At 40.8% G+C, this 21,761-nt stretch overlaps 2 protein-coding genes and 1 pseudogene across 2 annotated transcripts in view; 1 reads left to right on the top strand and 2 right to left on the bottom strand.

The window, feature by feature from the left end:
- The window catches only part of KIF11 (kinesin family member 11), a 64,877-nt gene extending 62,675 nt beyond the window's left edge, over positions 1 to 2,202 (top strand). Inside the window, exon 22 of the mRNA XM_054435885.2 lies at positions 461 to 2,202. Coding sequence (XP_054291860.1) covers positions 461 to 592 — 132 coding nt within the window. The 3' untranslated portion in view covers positions 593 to 2,202. The remainder of the gene's footprint in view (positions 1 to 460) is intronic.
- Positions 2,203 to 7,173: 4,971 nt separating this feature from the next.
- Positions 7,174 to 7,331, bottom strand: LOC129007048 (U2 spliceosomal RNA; annotated as a pseudogene).
- Positions 7,332 to 15,598: 8,267 nt separating this feature from the next.
- Positions 15,599 to 16,673, bottom strand: LOC129006171 (eukaryotic translation initiation factor 2 subunit 2-like). Its single transcript, XM_054435575.2, has one exon. It carries the CDS (start codon positions 16,568 to 16,570, stop codon positions 15,599 to 15,601), a length of 972 nt encoding a protein of 323 aa, XP_054291550.1. The 5' UTR covers positions 16,571 to 16,673.
- Positions 16,674 to 21,761: the final 5,088 nt, after the last annotated feature.

Here is a 21,761-nt window from a genome sequence, read left to right on the forward strand (position 1 = left end):
TAAACTGGATAATTCTTTGTTGTGATGGGCTTTCCTATGGACTGTACTACGTCGATACACAAGAAAAACAGTGTACTATGTGAATACTCACTCAAAGCCAGTAGCACTCCCTGATTGTAACACCAAAAAAGTCTCTAAGCATTGCCAAACGTCCCCTGTGGGAGCAGAATCAATCCCTGATGAGAATCACTACCCTGGAGTAAAATCTGTAACTATATCTTAGAAAATAACACAGAAAATTAATATTTCTTTCACTCTACTCCTTCCATTAGTGATCAAATAAAGAAGGCATTTGGTGCTACTTGCCAAATTGTTGGCTCAAACTTGTGCTGAACCTTTTCTGGTTTTCTACACTTAAGTTTTTTTGCCTATAACCCAGAGAACTTTGAAAATAGAGTGTAGTTAATGTGTATCAAATGTTACTTTATATTGACTTAATTTTCCCGCCTTAAATCCACAGCATAAAAAATCACATGGAAAAGACAAAGAAAACAGAGGCATTAACACACTGGAGAGGTCTAAAGTGGAAGAAACTACAGAGCACTTGGTTACAAAGAGCAGATTACCTCTGCGAGCCCAGATCAACCTTTAATTCACTTGGGGGTTGGCAATTTTATTTTTAAAGAAAACTTAAAAATAAAACCTGAAACCCCAGAACTTGAGCCTTGTGTATAGATTTTAAAAGAATATATATATCAGCCGGGCGCGGTGGCTCATGCCTGTAATCCCAGCACTTTGGGAGGCTGAGGCGGGTGGACTGCTTGAGCCCAGGAGTTTGAGACCAGCCTGGCCAACTTGGCAAAACCTCGTCTCTGTTAAAAATTAGCCAGGCGTGGTGGCACACTCCTGTAATCCCAGCTACTGGGGAGGCTGAGGCACGAGAATCACTTGAACCCAGGAAGCAGGGGTTGCAGTGAGCCGAGATTACACCACTACACTCCAGCCTGGGCAACAGAGCAAGACTCGGTCTCAAAAACAAAATTTAAAAAAGATATAAGGCAGTACTGTAAATTTAGTTGAATTTTGATATCCACCCATTTTTCTGTCATCCCTATAGTTCACTTTGTATTAAATTGGGTTTCATTTGGGATTTGCAATGTAAATATGTATTTCTAGTTTTCATATAAAGTAGTTCTTTTATAACAAATGAAAAGTATTTTTCTTGTATATTATTAAGTAATAAATATATAAGAACTGTACTCTTCTCAGCTTGAGCTTACATAGGTAAATATCACCAACACCTGGCCTTAGAAAGGACCATCTCATGTTTTTTTTCTTGCTATGACTTGTGTATTTTCTTGCCTCCTCCCTAGACTTCTCTATTTCGCTTTCTTCTCGGCTCACTTTTTCCCTTTTTATTTTTCACCAAACCATTTGTAGAGCTACAAAAGGTATCCTTTCTTATTTTCAGTAGCCAGAATTTTATCTAGAAATCTTTTAACACCTTTTTAGTGGTTATTTCTAAAATCACTGTCAACAATAAATCTAACCCTAGTTGTATCCCTCCTTTCAATATTTTTCACTTGTTGCCCCAAATGTGAAAGCATTTCATTCCTTTAAGAGGCCTAACTCATTCACCCTGACAGAGGTCACAAAAAGCCCACTTCTTTAGAGTATACATTGCTATTATGGGAGACCACACAGACATCTGACTAATGGCTCTGTGCCCACACTCCAAGACCTGTGTCTTTTGGAGAAGCTCACAATGATTTAAGGACTTTTTGAAACTTCCAATTATGTCTATAATTTATATTATTTTGTTTACATGATGAAACTTTTTGTTGTTGCTTGTTTGTATATAATAAAATATGTATATGTATGTATCTTTTTCTCGATTCAAATCTTAACCCTTAGAAGGACTCTGGTATTTTTGATCTGGCAACCATATTTCTGGAAGTTGAGATGTTTCAGCTTGAAGAACCAAAACACTTAGAAGGAATATGTACAAAGAATAAATTTTCTGCCCATGATGAGTTTAGTGTGTAAAGTTTAGAGACATTTGACTTTGATAGCTAAATTAAACCAAACCCTATTGAAGAATTGAATATATGCTACTTCAAGAAACTAAATTGATCTTGTAGAATTATCTTAATAAAATAATGGCTATAATTTCTCTGCAAAATCAGATGTCAGCATAAGCTATGGATAATATCTAATAAACTGCCCTCAGTAAATCCATGGTTAATAAATGTGGTTTCTGCATTAACCTGCTTGCTTCATAATTTCTTATCTGGCAATGGGTATGTTTAGAGAGTTAGGCAAGCTGCATTCACATTCCCAAAATAAACTATGCAGGTACCACCAAAGAAGAAGGAGCCTAGTAAACATGCAGGCTTTTAGTTGCACTCCAAGGGGCTATCCTAGTGAGAAATAGGTCCTCACACAGCCTGAACTCCAGCTTTAAGTCATCTCATTCCATGACTGTTTAAAAGTTATCTGAGAATGCTGATGCAACTAATTTCACTGCCTCACAGAAGCAAAAATAAATCTCCAGAGAATTTTTAACATCCAGAGCCATAAATTAGCTCTACCAATTTTCATACACAATGTCGGGCCCTCAGAATGTAACCAAGAGTAGCATCAGCAAAAATGGCCAAGTAGGTAGCTTCAAGGACCTTTTCCTCCACAGAAACATTGAAAAATCAAGCAAAAACATTCAGAAACAACTTTGTCAGAACCCAGGAAAATAGTTTACGGCACCAAGCATTTGCTGAGTCAAGAAAAAGGCAACCTAAAAAGAGAAGGAAAGCTTGGCAGTGTTTTACTTGCCCTTTCCCCATTCTCAGCTCTGCAACAGTCTTGAAGACACACAGACCACATTCTCAGCGTGGGGTCCTGGTCTTGGGTTTCTAGGGAGAAGAGTTTTTTTTTTTTTTTGGAGACAGTCTCACTGTCACCCAGGCCAGAGTGCGTTGGCATGATCTCGGCTCACTGCAACCTCCCGGCTTCAAGCAATTCGTGCCTCAGCCTCCCAAGTAGCTGGGACCGCAGGCACACACCACGACACCCGGCTAATTTTTGTATTCTTAATAGAGACGGGGTTTCACCATGTTGGCCAGGCTGGTCTCAAACTCCTGACCTCAGGTGATCCACCCTTTTCGGCCTCCCAAAGTGCTTGGATTATAGGCGTGAGCCACCGCACCCAGCCCCAGAGATTTTATTCTTGAAAGATTATGTTCTGACCTGTCTGGCAGCCTCAAAGACTGACAAAAGGCACCTGCATTTGTTTCATCTAACTCAGAACTCAATCATGGTGGGAAATTGGCAGGTTTGTCTCTAAATATTGTAAGGCAAATGAACAACCCGCTGCCACCTGAGGCAAAAAATTACAGTTGAGGTAAACAAAGGAGTGCCTAAAGCCTGAGAGGAAAGCAGCAGAATTTCTTAGGGAAATTAGGTTATTCAAAAGCACCCATGTATATTGGGGGATTTAGAAAGCCATGCACAGTCCCAGGTCAGTCTGCACATTCAAACCTGGGAAGACCCCATTTCATGTCTGGCTGATGTGTAGGCTCAGTGCAAGCAGGAAGTAAAGGCTAAGGCCAATTTCAGATGGCCTGGATAGGCACTGAGGGTGTGTCCCAACACAGCCAATCAGCAAAAACAGGGTTTTTTTCTTCCTTTGTCAATTTTTGGGGCAACCAGTTTTCAAAGAAATCTCAACACACTGAACGCAAGCAAAAGGAAGACACCTTACAGACCGTGTAAGTCAAAGAACAGAAACTTTACAAAAACAGGTCAGAAAAGTCAGTAGGACCGGGTGCTGTGGCTCACGCCTGTAATCTCAGTACTTTTGGAGGCTGAGGTGGGAGGATCACTTGAACCCAGAAGTTTGAGACCTGCCTGGGCAACATAGTGAGAGCTCATCTCTATAAAAAAAAAATTTTTTTTAATTAGTTGGGCATGGTGGCACAGGCCTATAGTCCCAACCACTTGGGAGGCTGAGGTGGAAGGATCGATTGAGCCCAGGGGTTTGAGGCTGCAGTGAGCTATGATTGCGCCACTGCATTCCAGCCTCAGGAACAGAGTGAGACCTTGTCTCTAAATATATATAAGTCACTAAACAGACCACCACAACCCATAGCAAGTAACAAAAACCCTGAGGAGTGAAGAATCTGATTTCCAGAGTTAATAGTAAAGTAATATTCAGCTTTCAACAAAAAACTATCAAGCATGCAAAGAAAGTATAGCCCACTCACAGAAAAAATTAGAATAAACTATGAGGAAGCACAGACATTGGACTTTAAGACAAAATTTGTAAATCAACTGTCTCAAAAGTGCTCAAAGAGCTAAGGGAATACAGGAAACAATGTCTCATAGAGATTGTCCAAGAAATTATAAAAAGGAACCATAAAAATTAGCTGAAAAGTACAATAAAAAAGGGGGAAAATGGTTCTAATAGCAGATATGGCCAGAATAGAAAGAATCAGTGAAGCTGAAGGTAGATCAACTGAAATTGTCCATCTGAGGAGCAGAAGAACAAAGGAAAGAAGCAATTTAAGAAAGCTGTGGATTACCACCAAGCAAACCAACCTTTGCAAAATAGGAGTTTCAGAAGGAGAGGAGAGACAAAGGGGCAGAAAGAATATTTGAAGAAATAATGGCCCCAAACACCTCAAATTTGTGAAAACACTTGAATGTACCCACCCAAGAAGTTTGCGGAACTCCAAATAGGATAAATCAGGAGAGATCCATGTCGAGACATACATAAACTGTCCAAAACTGAAGAGAGGATCTTGGAGTCAGAAAGACAGTGGCAATCAGAGACATGCAAATCCAAATTACAGTGAGATACCACTTCACATCCAGAAAGATGGCTATAACAAAAAATATAGAAAAAAAAAGTGTTGTTGGGGATGCTGGAAAATGGGAAACTTTTTGTTTTCTGAGATGGAGTGTCGTTCTGTCACCCAGGCTGGAGTGCAGTGGCACTATCTCAGCTCACTGCAACCTCCGCCTTTTGGGTTCCAGTGATTCTCTTGCCTCAGCCTCTGGAGTAGCTGGGATTACAGGTGCCCACCATCACACCCAGCTAATTTTTTTTCCGGCTAATTTTTATATTTTTAGTAGAAATGGGGTTTCGCCATGTTGCCCAGGTTAGTTTTGAGCTCCTGATCTCAAGTGAGCCACCTGTCTTGGCCTCCCAAAGTATTAAGATTTCAGGCGTGAGCCACCCCACCCAGCCTGAAAATGGGAATCTTGTACGTTGCTCATGGGAATGTAAAATGGTTCAGCCACTGTAGATAAAGAATTTGGTGGTTCCTGAAAAAGATAAACAATTACCATATAGCCCAGCAGCTCCATTCCTAGCTGTCTGCCCAAGAGAAAAGAAAACATGCATCCACAAAAATTTATACACAGATGCTATAGCAGCACTATTCACAATGACCCAATGGTGTAAACAACCCATCAATATATGAATGGATAAACAAAATGTATTATATACATATGATAGATTACTCAGCCATAAAGATGAAGTACAGATACAGGCTACCATATGGATAAACCTCGAAAACATTATGCTAAGTGAAAGAAGACACAAAAATTCACATATTCTATGATTCCAGTTTTATGAAATATCCAAAATAGGTAAATTCATAGAATCAGCAGACGGGTGGTGGTTAAATCTGGTGTGAGGAGAATGAAGAGTGACTGCTTAATGGGTATGGGATTTTCTTCTGGGGTGTTGGAAATATGTTGGAACTAGCCTGTAATCCCAACACTTTGGGAGGCCAACGAGGGCGGATTACCTGAGGTCAACAGTTTGAGACCAGCCTGAGCAATATTGTGAAACCCTGTCTCTACTAAAAATACAAAAAATAGCCAGGTGTGGTGTCGGGCGCCTGTAATCCCAGCTACTTGGGAGGCTGAGGCAGGAGAATAGCTTGAACTTGGGAGGCGGAGGTCGCAGTGAGCCGAATTTGCACCACTGCACTTCAACCTGAGTGACAGAGTGATACTCTTTTTCTTATTTGTTTTTGAGACACAGTTTTGTTCTTGTTTCCCAGGCTGGAGTGCATTGGTGCAATCTCGGCTCACTGCAACCTCTTTCTCCCAGGTTCAAGCGATTCTCTTGCCTCAGCCTCCCAAGTAGCTGGGATTACAAGCGCCTGCCACCATGCCCGGCTGATTTTTGTATTTTTAGTAGATACGGGGTTTCTCCATGTTGGTCAGGCTGGTCTTGAACTCCCGACCTCAGATGATTCGCCCACCTCGGCCTCCCAAAGTGCTGGAATTACAGGCAGGAGCCACTGCGCCTAGCCAGGGTTCTTAAACTATATATGAATCAGTATAATAATTTTTGAAAGCAGACCATGATTAATTCATGATGTATATTGTAAGGCTTTGGGCAATAACTAGGCAAAATTTTTAATGGATATAAAACAGATTCATAAAAGTACTCAGTTAATTTTAGAATTACAGAAAATGAGGAAAAGGGGACAAAGAACAAAGAAAACAAACAGAAAAGAAGTAGCAAATGGATATATTTAAGCCCAATAACCACATTAAATGTAAGCAGTTTAAATAAACTAATTAAAAGATAGATCATCAGATTGGATAAAAAGTAATTATAATCTATCTACAAGAAGCCCATTTCAAATAGAAAAGATATATACAGATTAACAAGAAAAGGATGGGAAAAGATATACAAACCCTCATCAAAAGAAAGCTGGAGTGTCTATATTACTACCAAAGTTGACTTTAGAATATGGAATGTCATCAAGGATAAAAAGGAACATTACATAATGATAAAGATGTTAATTCACAAAGAGGTATAACAATTCTACATATGTATGTACCTAACAACAGAGGTGCTAGAAACTGACAGGACTGAAAGGAGAAATAAACAAATCCACAGTTATAGCTAGAGACTTGAGCATTTTAAGTAACAGAACTAGAGAGAAAATCAATAAAGATATTGAAGACCTGACAACTCTGTCAACCACCTTGACCTAATGAATATTTATAGAACAATACACCCAACAATAGGGGAATATATTATTTGTGAAGTGCTTGAAACATTCAAACAATATGAACTATATTCTGGTTCATTAAAAAACATCTCCACAAGTTTTAAAGAATTGAAATCATACAAGTATGAAGTCAATACACACAACTTGAAGTCAATACAAGTCATACAACTTGAAGTCAATACAAGTCATACAACTTGAAGTTAATAATACATAGTTGGGGATTTTCCAACTATGTATTATTGACTTCAAGTTTAACTCAATTTTAAGTCAAGTTTAATTCCCCAAATATGTCCAAATATTTGGAAATTAAACAACACACTTCTACACTTGATCTTAGCCAAAAGGCCGAGAAACAATAAACAACACACTTCTAAACCCACTGATCAAAGAGGAAGTCACATGTAAAACTAGAAAATTGTAAACGGTGGCTTGTGCCTATAATCTTAGCTACTCTGGAGGCTGAGGCAGGAGGATCACTTGTCAGGAATGTGAGAGCAGCCTGAGCAACACAGCAAGACCCCATCTCTACAAAACAAAAAAAATTAAAAATTTGGCTGGGTGCAGTGGCTCACGCCTTCCATCCAACACTTTGGGAGTCAAAGGCAGGCAGATCAGTTGAGCTTGGGAATTCGAGACCAGCCTAGGCAACCTGGTGGGACCCCCATCTCTACCAAAAATAGAAAAAATTAGCTGGGTGTGGTGGAGCATGTCTCTATTCCTAGCTTCTTGGGGAGGCTGAGGTGGGAGGATTGCTTGAGCCCAGGAGGCAGAGGTGGCAGTGAGCCAAGATTGTGCCACCGCATTCTGGCCTGAGTGATGGAGTGAGATCCCATTTCCAAAAAAAAAAAATTAGCTGAGTATGGTGACACACACCTGTAGTCCCAGCTGAGGCTAAGGCAGGAGGATCACTTGATACATATATGCATACATACATACATATATGTATGTAGGTATAATTATATAATACATGTAGGTATGTACAACTGTAAATTTCTTCCTAAGCACTGCTTTAGTTACATCCCATAAATTTTGGTATGTTGTATATTTGTTTCATTCCTCTCATAGTATTTTATAATATCCCTTGTGACTTTTTGTTTTACCAACGGGTTATTTAGGAGTGTGTTGTCTAATTTCCTCATATTTGTGAACTTCTCAAATGTCCTTCTGTTGTTTATTTCTAATTTTGTTGCGTTATAGTTGGAGAAAAATACTTTGTATTACTGCAATCAATTTAAATGTATTGAGATTTGTTTTATGGCCTAACATATGGTCTATCCTGGAAATGTTCCATCCCCACTTGAGAAAAATGTATCTTATACTGTTGTTTGGTAGAATGTTCTATAAAAATCTATTAGGTCTAATTGGATTATAGTATTGTTCAAGTCTTTTATTGCCCTCTCAATCGTCCGCCTATTTGTTTTATTAGTAAAAGTGGCATATTTAAGTCTCCAACTGTTATTTTTTAATTGTCTGTTTCTCTCTTCCATTCTGTTATTTTTTGTTTCATGTATTTTGGGGTTCTGTTGTTAATTACATATGTTTATAGTTATGCCTTGCTAATAAATTGATACTTTTATCATTAAAATATATCCCTTTTTATAACTGGTAACAATTTTTGCCTTAAAGTCTATTTTGTGGGATATTAGAATAGCCACTGCAGGTCTCTCTGAGTTACTGTATGCATGGAATAGCTTTTGCCATCTTTTTTTTTTTTTTTTTGAGATGGAGTCTCACTTGTCACCCAGGCCGGGGGGCAATGGCATGGTCTCGGCTCACTGCAACCTCCGCCTCCCGGGTTCAAGCAATTCTCCTGCCTCAGCCACCTGAGTAGCTGGGACTACAGGCTCATGCCACCACACCCAGCTAATTTTTGTATTTTTAGTAGAGACGGGGTTCACTATGTTGGCCAAGCTGGTCTCGAACTCCTGACCTCATGATCCGCCTGCCTTGGCCTCTCAAAGTGCTGGGATTACAGGTGTGAGCCACCGCGCCTGGCCGCCAACCTTTTACTTTCAACATATTCATGTCTTTGAATCTAGTGTGTCACTTGTAAGACAACATATAGTTGAATCATTTTTTAAATCCATTCTGCCATTCTCTTACTTTTGACTGGGGTGTTTAATCAATTTCATGTCATTACTATTAAGGAAGGAATTATGTCTGCCATTTTGCTATGTTCTCTGTATGTCTTATGTCATTTTTCCTTTCTATTTTCCATTATTGTCCTCTTTTGTATTAAATAGATATTTTCTAATATACCATTTTAATTCCTTTGTCATTTCTTTTTTTTTTTTTACTATGTATAATTTTGAGTCATTTCCCTTGTTGTTTTGGAGATTACAATTAACAACTTAATTTAACAATCTAGTTTAGGTTACTACCAACTTAATATCAATAGTATACAAAATCTAGCTCCTATGTAGCTCTGTTCCCTTTCCCCTTCTTGGCAATGTTGTCATAATTACATCTTCATACATTGTGTGCCCATCAGCACAGGTTTATAATTATAACTTTATGCAGTAGTCTTTAAAAATCATTTAAAAGATAAAAAGAATTATAAGCAAAAATATATTCATATGGTCTTTTATATTTATCTATTTAGTTACCTTTACCAGTGCTCTTTATTTCTTCATGTGGTCTCAAATTACTGTCTAGTGTTCTTTCATTTCAACTTGATGGACTCCCTTTAGTATTTCTTGCGTGACAGGTTTGCTAATGACAAATTGTCTCAGTTTTGTTTATCTGGGAATGACTTACATTTTGCTTCATCTTTGAAGGCTGGTTTTGTTGGATATAAAATTCTTGGTTGACAGTCTTTTTTTCAGCACTTTGAATGTCATCCTATGGCTTTCTGGCCTCCATGGTTACTGATAAGAAGTCAGCTGTTAATCATGTGAAGGAGCTCTTCTAAATGATTAATTGCATTTCTCTTTCTTCAAGACTCTTTTCTTTGGATTTTGACAGTTGGATTATGATGATGTGTATAGGTGTGGATCTTTTTAAGTTTGTCCTAGTTGGAGTTCATTGAGCTTCTTGGATATGGAGATAAATGTTTTTCAGCAAATTTATTTTATTTTTCAGCAAAAAATGTTTTTCAGCAAATTGTTTCTTCAAATATTATTTCTGTCCGTTTCTATTCTCTTCTACTAGAACTCTCATTATGTGTATGTTGGTATACTTGATAATGTCCCGCAGATCTCTGATGTTCTATTCATTTTTATTTATCCTTCTTCCTTTCTGTTCCTCAGACTAGACAATCACAATAGACTTTTCTTCAATTTTTCTTCAGCTGACTTTTTTAAGAACTTCAAGATGTCTCCTGCATGAATTGTAGGTTTTGTTTGTGAGTTATCGTTGACTCTAAAGGAACATCTCATTGCAGAAACAGGAACCAGGTCTAGGAGTTTTACTGTTAATTCATAGAAATATGCCTGACAGTAGGCCTTGAGCCATTTAATATATTCTTCACTGATAATTCTGGTGTTTCCTAGAGATCCAATGGATCCAAAAAGACTTTTGCTGAGTCTTGGTTTTTGCTTAATCACATTTGCTTGTGAGTCCCTCTAGTGAATTTTTAATTTCAGTTATTGCACTTTTTAACATTTTTAAAAACATGATTTCCTTTAATGCTTTGAACACATTTAAAATATCCTCAAGGATAGTTTCTATAGATTGCTATTTTCCTGTGTAAGAACAATACTTTATTTCTTTGCTTGTCTCATAATTTTATACAGAAAGCTGACATTTCTTTTTTGTTGTTGTTATTTTTTGAGACAGAGTCTCACTGTTGCCTAGGCTGGAGTGCACTGTTGCTATCTCAGCTCATTGCAACCTCTGCCTCCCGGACTTAAGCAGTTCTCATGCCTCAGTTTCCCGAGTAGCTGAGACTAAAGGCATGTGCCACCAAAGCCTGGCTAATTTTTGTATTTTTAGTAGAGACGAGGTTTCAGCATGTTGGCCAGGCTGGTCCTAACCTCTTGACCTCAAATGACCCGCCTGCCTCGGCCTCTCAAAGTGCTGGGATTACAGGCATGAACTACCATGCTGGGCCAAAAACGGACATTTCTAATAATACAATGTGACTACTCTGGAAATCAAACTATTTCCCCTTCTAAGGACTTATTGATGTTTTTTTGTTGTTGTTGTTGATGTTGGGTTTTTTTTTAGTGGCTTTTCCAAATGAATCTATGAAGTATGTCTTCTTTGTCACTGAATTCTCTGCTCACTTAGCTTAGTGGTCAGCTAGTGATTAGATAGTTACTTAAATGACTGAATCTATTTACCCTCCCAGCCATTTCTAAGAGGCTCTGTGTATGTTTGTGTTGGGGCACCCTTCACACTCAGGCAGGCATTTAAAAATGCTGACTTAGCTTTCGTCATTTTTTTGCAGTGCCTCAAGCTCAGCCAGATGTTGTGTTAGAACTTAGGACCTTCTTAGGTCTTTCCTGGGCATGTGGACAGATTTGAGCATGCACATACGCCCATGTATGTGCGTGGCCTTCTAGAGTCCCATGAAATATGTCAGCAGTTTTGTTTGTTTTTTTTTTTTGAGATGGAGCTTAGTTTTTGTTGCCCTGTCTGGAGTGCAATGGCGCAATCTCAGCTCACTGCAACCTCCACCTCCTGGGTTCAAGCAATTCTCCTGCCTCAGCCTCCCGAGTAGCTGGCATTACAGGCGCCTGCCACCATGCCTGGCTAATTTTGTATTTTTAGTAGAGATAGGGTTTCACCATGTTGGTCAGGCTGGTCTCGAACTCCCAACCTCAGGTGATCCGCCTGCCCTTGCCTCCCAAAGTGTTGGATTACAGGCATGAGCCACTGCACCCAGCCCCTAATTTTTGTATTTTTAGTGGAGACAGGGTTTCACCATGTTGGCCAGGCTGGTCTCGAACTCCTGACCTCAGGTGATCTGCCTGTCTCAGCCTCCCAAAGTGCTGGGATTACAGTTGTGCGCCACTGCACCCAGTCATGTCAGCAGTCTTGAAAGCCTCCTATGGCCACCTCATTCCCCAGCTCTTCTTTCGATGGTTTTTTTTTTTGGCTGGGGGGCAGCTTATTTGCCCCAACTGTTACCACTACCTTAGTTAGCTGCATGTTAGCCATGCTACTGATTATTTTCAACAAATGTCCCAGGTGAAAGGCTATTCTCACCGAGCATGGTCTGAGTTGGGTCAAATAAAGGCAAACATTTGTTTCTTTTTTTCTTTAGAGACAGGGTCTTGCTCTATCACCCAGGTTGGAGTGCAGTGGTATGACCATAGCTCACTGAAGCCTCGAACTCCTGGGCTCAAGCAATTCTCCTGCTTCAGCCTCCCGAGTCGCTGAGACTACAGGTGTGTGCCACCACACCTAATTTTTTCTTTATTTGTTGTAGGGGCAGTGTCTCACTCTGTTGCCCAGGCTGGTCTTGAACACCTAGCCTCACACAATCCTTCCACCTCAGCCTCCCAAAGTAATGGGATTATAGGCCTGAGCCACCGTGGCTGGCTAAGCCAAGTCTTGTGAATGAGGGTTTCCAGGGAATTGTCAGACAGGCCAAATAAGGACAGTTCTCAAATAATGCTATTTTGGGGATCTCCAAACCCATTCTGTCCTAGCAAGTGGCTGCTAGGCTACTGGTCTTCACTATGATTGCAGAACTGTTGGTTTTGAAGACTAATGAGGAGTTGAGGAGAGCGTTGAGGATAAGGCAAGTTAAAACACCACAAAGCTCACCATTCTTACTGAGATACAGCCTTTAAAAAAAAAAGTTCCTTGGGTTGTTGCAAAGCTTTGGTTAATTTCAGAATTCTGAAAATTTTTATTTTACAAGTTATCTCAATATTCTCATTGCTTTTATGTAGGAAGAGGTTTTTAGAGGCCCTTACTCCACCATTCCTACTGACCTCACCTCATTCAGTAATTTGAAGGCATCATGCCATTGTCTGCTTCAATTTTTTCTGTTGCAAAATCATAGTCAGTTTAATTATTGTTCCTATGAAAATAATCTTTTTATCCTTGGTTACTTTTTTTTTCTTCTTTGAGACAGGGTCTGGCTCTGTCACTCAGGCTGGAATGCAATGGCACGATTTCAGCTCACTCCAACTTCCATCTCCCGGGCTCAAGCCATCCTCCCACCTCAGCCTCCTGAGTAGCTAAGAATACAGGCACGCACCACCATGCCCAGTTAGTTTTTGTATTTTTAGTAGAGACAGGGTTTTGCCATGTTGCCCAGGCTGGTCTTGAACTCCTTGGCTCAAAGCAATCTACCTGCCTCTGCTCTTTGGTTAGTTTTAAGATATTTCTTTATCTTTGGTTTTTAGCAGTTTTGCTCTGATATACCTCAGTGTGACTTTGTATGTATCCTGCTTAGGGTTTATACAGTGCTATAAGACCTAATTGTGTCTCCCCACCCCCCAATCCACATATTGAAGCCCTAACTCTCAATGTGAATGTATTTGGAAATAGGGCCTATAAGGAGTGAATTAAGGTTTAATGAGGTCTTGAGGGTGGGGTTCTGATACTACAGAATGTGTCCTTGTAAAGAAATACCAGAGAGTGCCCTTTACTCCGCATCCTACTCTGCCATGTAAGAACACAGTGAAAAAGCACCATCTGCAAGCCAGGAAGTGAGCTCTCACCAGAACCCAACTGTGCTGGCACCCTGATCCCAGACTTCCAGCCTCCACAATTTGAAAACATTTCTGTTCAAGCCACCCATTCTGGCTGGGCGTGGTGGCTCACACCTGTAATCCCAGAACTTTGGGAGGCCAAGCCAGAAGGATCACCTGAGGTCAGGAGTTCGAGACCAGTCTGGCTAACATGGTGAAACTACGTCTCTACTAAAAATACAAAAATTAGCCAGGCATGATAGCACGCACCTGTAGTCTCAGCTACTTGGGAGGCTGAGGCATGAGAATGGCTTGAACCCGGGAGGCGGAGGTTGCAGTGAGCTGAGGTTGCGCCACTCTGCTCCACACTGAGCAAAACTCCATCTAAAAAAAAAAAAAAAAAAAAAAAAGCCACCCATTCTATGGTATTTTATGGCAGCATGAGCTAATACATAGAGCTTCAGCCCCATTCTTTTTTTCTGAGATGCCAGTTACATGTATGTTAGACTTCTTTACCATAACCGCTTTATGTTTCTCATCCTTTTGCCTACCCATGCCTTAGTAACAGATGACCCTTAAATAATGCAGGGGTTAGGGGTGCTGTCCCACCCCATGCAGTCGAAAATTTGTGTATAACTTTTTTTTTTTTTTTAAGATGGAGTCTTGCTCTGTTGCCAGACTGGAGCGCAGTGGGATGATCTTGGCTCACTGCAACCTCCGCCTCCTGGGTTCAGGGTTCAAGCGATTCTCCTGCCTCAGCCTCCCGAGTAGCTGGGATTACAGGTGTGAGCTACTGTGCCCAGCCGTGTATAAGTTTTGACTCCCCCAGAACTCAGCTATGAATAGCTTACTGTTGACTGGAAGCCTTACTTGAATATGTCCATTAACACATATTTTGTATATGTATTATATACTGTATTCTTACAATAAGTAAGCTACAGGGAATAAAATGTTATTTAAAAAGTCATAAGGAAAATATATCTACTATTAAGTGGAAGTGGATCATCATAAAGGTATTTGTCTTTATGGTCTTCATGCTGAGGAGGAGAAAAAGGAGGAAGAAGAAGAGGAGGGGGAGGAGGAGGAGGAAGGGTTGGTCTTGCTGTCTCAGGAGCAGCAGAGGTGGAAGAAAATCTATGTATAAGTGGATCCACATGGTTCAAGCCCATGTTTTTCAAGGGTCAACTGTAACTATTTTCTTACAACTATCACCCAGTCTTTTTCTCTTTTTAACTGACTAGCCAGTAAGTAAATCCATCTCGTTTATAATTTTTTGCATTTTTCAATTCTAGAATTTCCATCCGATTACTTTTTATAGTTTCCAGCCAAAGTACTCCATCTTGTCTTTAAAGTTTTTGAAAACTCAATTTTTAAAAATTTTGTTTGGGCTGGGCCTGGTGGCTCTGGCCTATAATACCTGCACTTTGGGAGGCCGACGTGGAAGGATTGCTTGAGGCCAGGAGTTCAGGACCAGCCTGGGCAACATAGAGAGACTCTGTCTCTACAAAAAATTAAAAAATTACACCAGTATGGTGGCATGCACCTGTAGTCCTAGCTACTTGGGAGGCTGAGGTGGGAGGATCACCTGAGCCCAAGAGTTGAAGCTGCAGTGAGATATAATCACACCACTGCACTCCAGCCTAAATACAGAGCAAGACCCTGTCTCAAAATCTTGTTTTGCAACTCCATTAGCTGTATGGTGCTTTTTTTTTTTCACTGTTATAATAACTTTAATTTATCTTGCATTTTACAGAAGTCTATGAACAATTTTTAAAAAGCACCTCCTTACCTCATATCATGTTTCTCTGACAGGTGTTAAAGTAGGCAGTGAGTATGTCAACAGCTTGAGCATCAGCGTCTTGTAAGGACTTCAGACCAATCAACCACTCGCCAAAAATCTTGGCAGCTTTTTTATCTTGTTTTTAATACAACGGCATATCCACTCTGATGGCAAATCTGTCCAGCCACATCTCCACAACACGCTTTGCAAAATCAGTGATTAGCAAATTAGTTAGCTTTGGCACGGAGGTATGCTCACTTGCCCATGACAGCCTGGAAGCTGGTTTTGATGCTGGCAACAGAACATCTAGAATGACAACTTTCGCACTGTAGGAAATAGAGTTGCGTGTCCTTCTGCAGGATTGTGTCCAGTAATCGGCACGTGTGACAAGTGACATATTCCTTGATATATCTTCTCAAGACATTTTCTATCTGTTTCTGTTGGAATCTTCCTTTGATTACAAGTTGGTTATTACCATCTATAGAACCACTTGTACCCAATTCAGCCAACAAAAATGCATGGAGATGTTTGGGCTGACGATGTAATAGTTTACAGATATGTGTAAAATTGACAAAAGAAGTTTTCTTGGTTCCTACTCGGACGACCTGTGGAGTTTTCATGACAAATTTCCTTATCTCCCCAGCAACCATATCTGGATTCTTTTCCCTCATGATGTTGAACACTCGATTCAGTAGCTCCTCGTATGTGTAGTCTCTTTCTGAGCCTGCCCAAGCAGGGCCTGTCTGATTACTGAATGAGATACCATCATCTTTTTTGCTGTCTTCCTCTTCTAGAACTTCATCTTTCTCTAGTATTTCATCCTCATCTGGGAACTTGACCTTCTTTTTCTTCTTTTTCTTGCCAAGCATAATGTCAAGGTCATTCTCTGGTTCAGTTGGTTCTTGAACATCACTTTCAATCTTAAGATCCTTTACACCTTCTTCAGCTTCATCAATATCAAATATCTTTTTAGTTTTTTTTTTCTTTTTCTTTTGATTAAAGAAGTTCAAGTCATCTAGATCACCAGAAGCATCTTTTTTCCTAGTGTCCTCTTCATCAGCTTCCAAATCTTTGTCCTCAGTTGGCTCTGGCTCCACTTCTTTTGTTTCTGAAGGCTGGGTTATCTCTGTTTGGGTATCCCCTTCCTCATCTAACATAAAAGGCTTCTTGATCTTCTTTTTCTTTTTGCTCATAGTAGGATCAAAAATCGTCTCGTCCCCAGACATGGCTGCGGCTCGAGTGGGCTTGGCACGGACGGGAAGTCAGACGGGTCAGCCCCAGACCCCAGCGGCAGCGCTGCTCCTGCCAGTACCTCTCCCACCACCTCACTGGTGCTTTTTGTTGTTTTTTTTTTCTTTCTTTCTATTGTCTGTCTTTTCTCTTGGTTTTGGATCAAGGGCTATCTCCTTGTATATCAGGGGTTTTTTGTTTGTTTGTTTTTTTGAGATGGAGTCTTGCTCTGTCGCCCAGGCTGGAGTGCAATGGCAGGATCTCGGCTCACTGCAACCTCTGCCTCCTGGGTTGAAGCGATTCTCCTGCCTCAGCCTCCCACGTAGCTAGGACCAGAGGCGTCTGCCACCACACCCAGCTAATTTTTTGTATTTTTAGTAGAGACAGTGTTTCGCCGTGTTAGCCAGGATGGTCTCGATTTCCTGACCTCATGATCCGCCCGCCTCGGCCTCCCAAAGTGGTGGGATTACAGGCGTGAGCCACTGCGCCCGGCCCGTATACCAGGTTCTTTTTTTAAGGAGTGTAAACAGCTGTATTTTATGGGTGCACAATATTTTTAAAATTGTAACATTTAAGAACTTTTTCATATCTGCTAATTAATTCTACGAACAATATTGACGCCTCTTTAATATATGATAGGACACTATTTACTTATTTATTTTCTTTTTTAAAAATTTTTAATTAAAAAAAAGACTATTGGCTGGACGCAGTGGCTCATGCCTGTAATCCCAGCGCTTTGGGAGGCCAAGGCGGGCAATCACCTGAGGTCGAGAGTTCGAGACCAGCCTGGCCAACGTGGTGAAATCCCGTCTCTACTAAAAATACAAAAATTTAGCCAGGCATGGTGGCAGGCACTTGTAATCCCAGCTACTCGGGAGGCTGAGGCAGGAAAATCGCTTGAACCTGGGTAGCGGAGGTTGCAGTGAGCTGAGATTGCCCTATTACACTCCAGCCTGGGTGACAAGAGCGAAACTTCGTCTCAAAAAAAAGAAGAACCTAGTAACAGTACACTTTCAATTCTTCTCTTCAATCTTTTCTATGATTGTTTTTATTTTATTTATAAATGTACAATAAACCCACAATACATTCCACTATATTTTTGAAAGTCAATAATTTTTATAGAGATCAAAAATAAAACTAAAAAAGTTTTTATATTTAATTTTAGTCATTTCCAGAAATCTTCATTGTTTATGTGTAGATTTCTTTGCTTTGTGTATAATACCAGATTCTGTGATATCATATTCTCCTTGCTTAAAGAACTTCCTTTTTTTTTTGAGACAAGCTCTTGCTTTGTCACCCAGGCTAGAGTGTAATGGCATGATCACAGCTCACTGCAGCCTCTACCTCTTGGGCTCAAGCAGTCCTCCCACCCTAGCCTCCCAAGGAGCTGGGACTACAGGTGTGCACCACCATGCCTGGCTAATTCTTTTCTTTTTTTTGTAGAGACAAGGTCTCACTATATTGCCCAGGCTGGTCTCAAACTCCTGGGCTCAAATGATCCACCTTGGCCTCCCAAAGTGCTGGGATTACAGACATGAACGACCGTGCCTGGCCTAAGAACTCCCTTTAACATTTCTTTTCTTTTCTTTCTTTTTTTTTTTTTTTTTTTTTGATGGAGTTTTACTCTTGTTGCCCAGGCTGGAGTGCAATAGTGTGATTTCAGCTCACCATAACCTCTGCCTCCTGGGTTCAAGCGATTCTCCTGCCTCAGCCTCCCAAGTAGCTAGGATTATAGGCATGTACCACCACGCCTGGCTAATTTTTGTATTTTTAGTAGAGACGGGGCTTCTCCATGTTGGTCATTCTGGTCTTGAACTCCCGACCTCAGGTGATCTGCCCGCCTTGGCCTCCCAAAGTGCTGGGATTATAGGCGGGAGCCACCGTGCCTGGCCAATATTTCTTATAGTACAGGACTGTTGGTAATAAATTGTTAGGTTTGTTTTCTAAAGGAGTATTTATTTTGCCTTCATTTTTGAAAAGTATTTTCATTGAGTATAGAACTCTGGTTAAAAGTGGGTTTTTTCAATATTTTTTAAATGTCACTTTATTGTCTTCCGGTTTGCACAGTTTCTAATGAAAAACCTGGTATAATTCTTATCTCCGTTCCTCTGCATTTAATGTGCCTTCTGTTTTTGGTCGTCTTCAAAATTTTCTCTTTCTCTTTGGTTTTCAGTAGTGTGGTGGGCGGCTAGGTTGCTAGAGGGTGTTTCTTTTCTTTTGAGACAAGCATCTTGCTCTGTTGCCCAGGCTGGAGTACAGTGGTGTGATTACAGCTCACTGCAGCCTCGAACTCCTGGGCGGGAGTTGACTCCTGGGCAGGAGTCAGTACAGAGCAGCAAATGTTAAGGTTTCACATGGCCCTCTCTGGAAACCTCGCCCTCAAGGCCCTGGCTTGCCTTAAAGAGCTCTGAAATGCCTCTGGGATCATCCTTCCATTGCCTTAATAGATGGAACCTGGCTTTCCTCTATTCCTACTAATCTCTTTAGCAAATTGTTGCTTGGCCGTGGCCTTGGTTTGCTCTCCTAAAGATGCCTTTTCGCTCTTTACCAGGCCAGGCTGTGAATTTTCTAAATCTTTCTGCTCTGCTTTCCTTTTAGTGATAAATTCAATCTTTAAATTATTTCTCATCAGGCCTAGTGTGGTGGTTCATGCCTGTAATCCCAGCACTTTGGGAGGCTGAGGTAGGTGGATCACTTGAGGCCAGGAGTTCGAGATCATCCTGGCCAACATGGTGAAACCCTGTCTCTACTAAAAATACAAAAATCAGCCAGACGTGGTGCTGCACGCCAGTAATCCCAGCTACCAGGGAGGCTGAGGCAGGAGAATCACTTGAACCCGGGAGGTGGAGCATGCAGTGAGCTGAGATGGCGCCACAGCACTCTAGCCTGAGCGACAGAGCCAGACTCCATCTCAAAAAAGAAAAAGAAAGAAATACAATTAATTATTTCTCATCAGTTCTTTGGTGGGGGTAAAAAAATTCTTTCTATCCTCTCATATCTTACTACATGTAGTTAAAAGTAGCCACGAAGCTCCTTCAATATTTTTCATCTTAGAGATTTTTTTCCACTAGATATTCTATTTATTTTTTATTATTGTTTATTTTTTTGAGATGGAGTTTCCCTCTTGTCACCCAGGTTGGAGTGCAATGGTGCAGTCTTGGCTCACTGCAACCTCCACCTCCTGGGTTCAAGCGATTCTCCTGCCTCAGCCTCCCAATTAGCTGTGATTACAGGTGTGCGCCACCACACCTGGCTAATTTTTTTGTATTATTAGTAGAGACAGGGTTTCACGATGTTGGCCGGACTGGTCTTGAACTCCTGACCTCAGGTGATCCACCCTCCTCGGCCTCCCAAAGTGCTGGGATTACAGGCATGAGCCACCGTGCCCAGCCCAGATATTCTATTAATAGTTCATCACACTTAAGTTCTGCCTTCCACAAAGCCCTAAGACATGGACAAAATTCCATCAAGTTCTTTGCAACGGTATAAGAAGGATGGTCTTTACTCCAGTTTGCAATCTTATTCCTCATTTCTATCTGAGACCCCATCAAAATGGCCTTCACTGTCCATATTTCTTCTTTTCTTTCTTTGAGACAGAGTCTCGCTCTGTCACCCAGGCTGGAGTGCAGTGGCATGATCTCGGCTCAATGTGACCTCCGCCTCCTGGGTTCAAGTGACTCTCCTGCCTTACCTCTCGAGTATATGGGATTACAGGTGTGCACCACCACGCCTGGCTAATTTTTGTATTTTTAGTAGAGATGAGGTTTCACCATATTGGTAAGGCTGGTCTCGAACTTCTGACCTCAGGTGATTCACCCACCTTGGGCTCCCAAAGTGCGGGGATTACAGGCATGAGCCACCGCGCCTGGCCTACTGTCCATATTTCTATGAACATTCTAAACAACATCACTCTAGTAATCTCTAGGAAGGTCCAAACTTTGCCGACAGCTTTTCTCTTCTTCTGAGCCTTCTTGAGAATTGCCCTTAGTGCTCCATTCATGGCAGTCTAGGTGTTTTCTAGCCTGCTCCTCTAAATTCTTCCAGCCTCTATGCATTACCCAGTTCCCAAGTTGCTTCCACATTTTCAGGCATTTGTTATAGCATCAGCCGTGCTTCTTGGTACCAGTTTTCTGTCTTGGTCCATTTTGTGGTGCTATAACAGAATATCTGAAGACTAGGTAACTTATAAATAAGAAAATGTATTTAGCTCCCAAACTTTCGAGTTCTGGAGCCTGGAAAGTCCAATATGAAGGTGCCAGCATCTAATGAGGGCTTTCCTGCCACATCACCCCATGGTGGAAGATGAGAGGGTGGGAAAGGATGAGAGAGGGCTGAACTCGATTTTATAACAAACCCACTATCTTGACAATGAACCCACTCCCGTGATAACAACCTTAATCCATTCATGAAGGCAGATCGCTCATGACCTAATCACCTCTCACACATCCCATCTCTCAACCCTATTGCATTAGGGATTACATTTACAACACAAAACTTTGTGGGATGCATTCAACTCATAGCATTTGCATAATTTATGAAGTTAAAAAATCAATCAACCAAAAAAGTGTTTGCCCTTAAACATGGGAGAAGGAAAGATGGGCTGAACTAAGGTTTTTGGTTTTTTTGTTTGTTTTTGTTTTTGTAGAGATGGGGTTTCACCATGTTGCCCAGGCTAGTCTTGAACTTCTGAGCTCAAAAGATCCTCCTGCTTCAGCCTCCCAAATTGCTGGGATTACAGGCGTCAGCCACCATGCCCGGCCTGAACTAGTTTTTTCTACAGCTATTTTTCTGCCACCAGGCAAAATTTATTCTACTCTCCTCAAACAGAAGGAAGTAGAGAACTTACTGGGTCAGGCATAGTGCTAAACATTTTAAAACCATATGATATGAGTGTGATTATTAGCTGGCCTTTTTTTTAAAAGGCTAAATTCAAAACAAAACAATAAAAAAACACACGCTAAGAGTAAATGCCTTGCCCAACATCACAGAGTTAGGAAGTTTAGAGAAAAGTCCATACTTTTAACTACTGGGTAACACTACCTTCTATATTCAGGAATATATATACAAACACTGTACAAAAAAATTCAGATGCTAAGCAAAGGTAAGAAGATGAGAATATTGTCCATGTGATATTTGGCGCATTGCCACACTAGTGACTACAGAATCTAGAGTATTAGATTCATTGAA

Source organism: Pongo pygmaeus, chromosome 8, assembly GCF_028885625.2.
Source record: "Pongo pygmaeus isolate AG05252 chromosome 8, NHGRI_mPonPyg2-v2.0_pri, whole genome shotgun sequence".
NCBI lineage: Eukaryota > Metazoa > Chordata > Mammalia > Primates > Hominidae > Pongo > Pongo pygmaeus.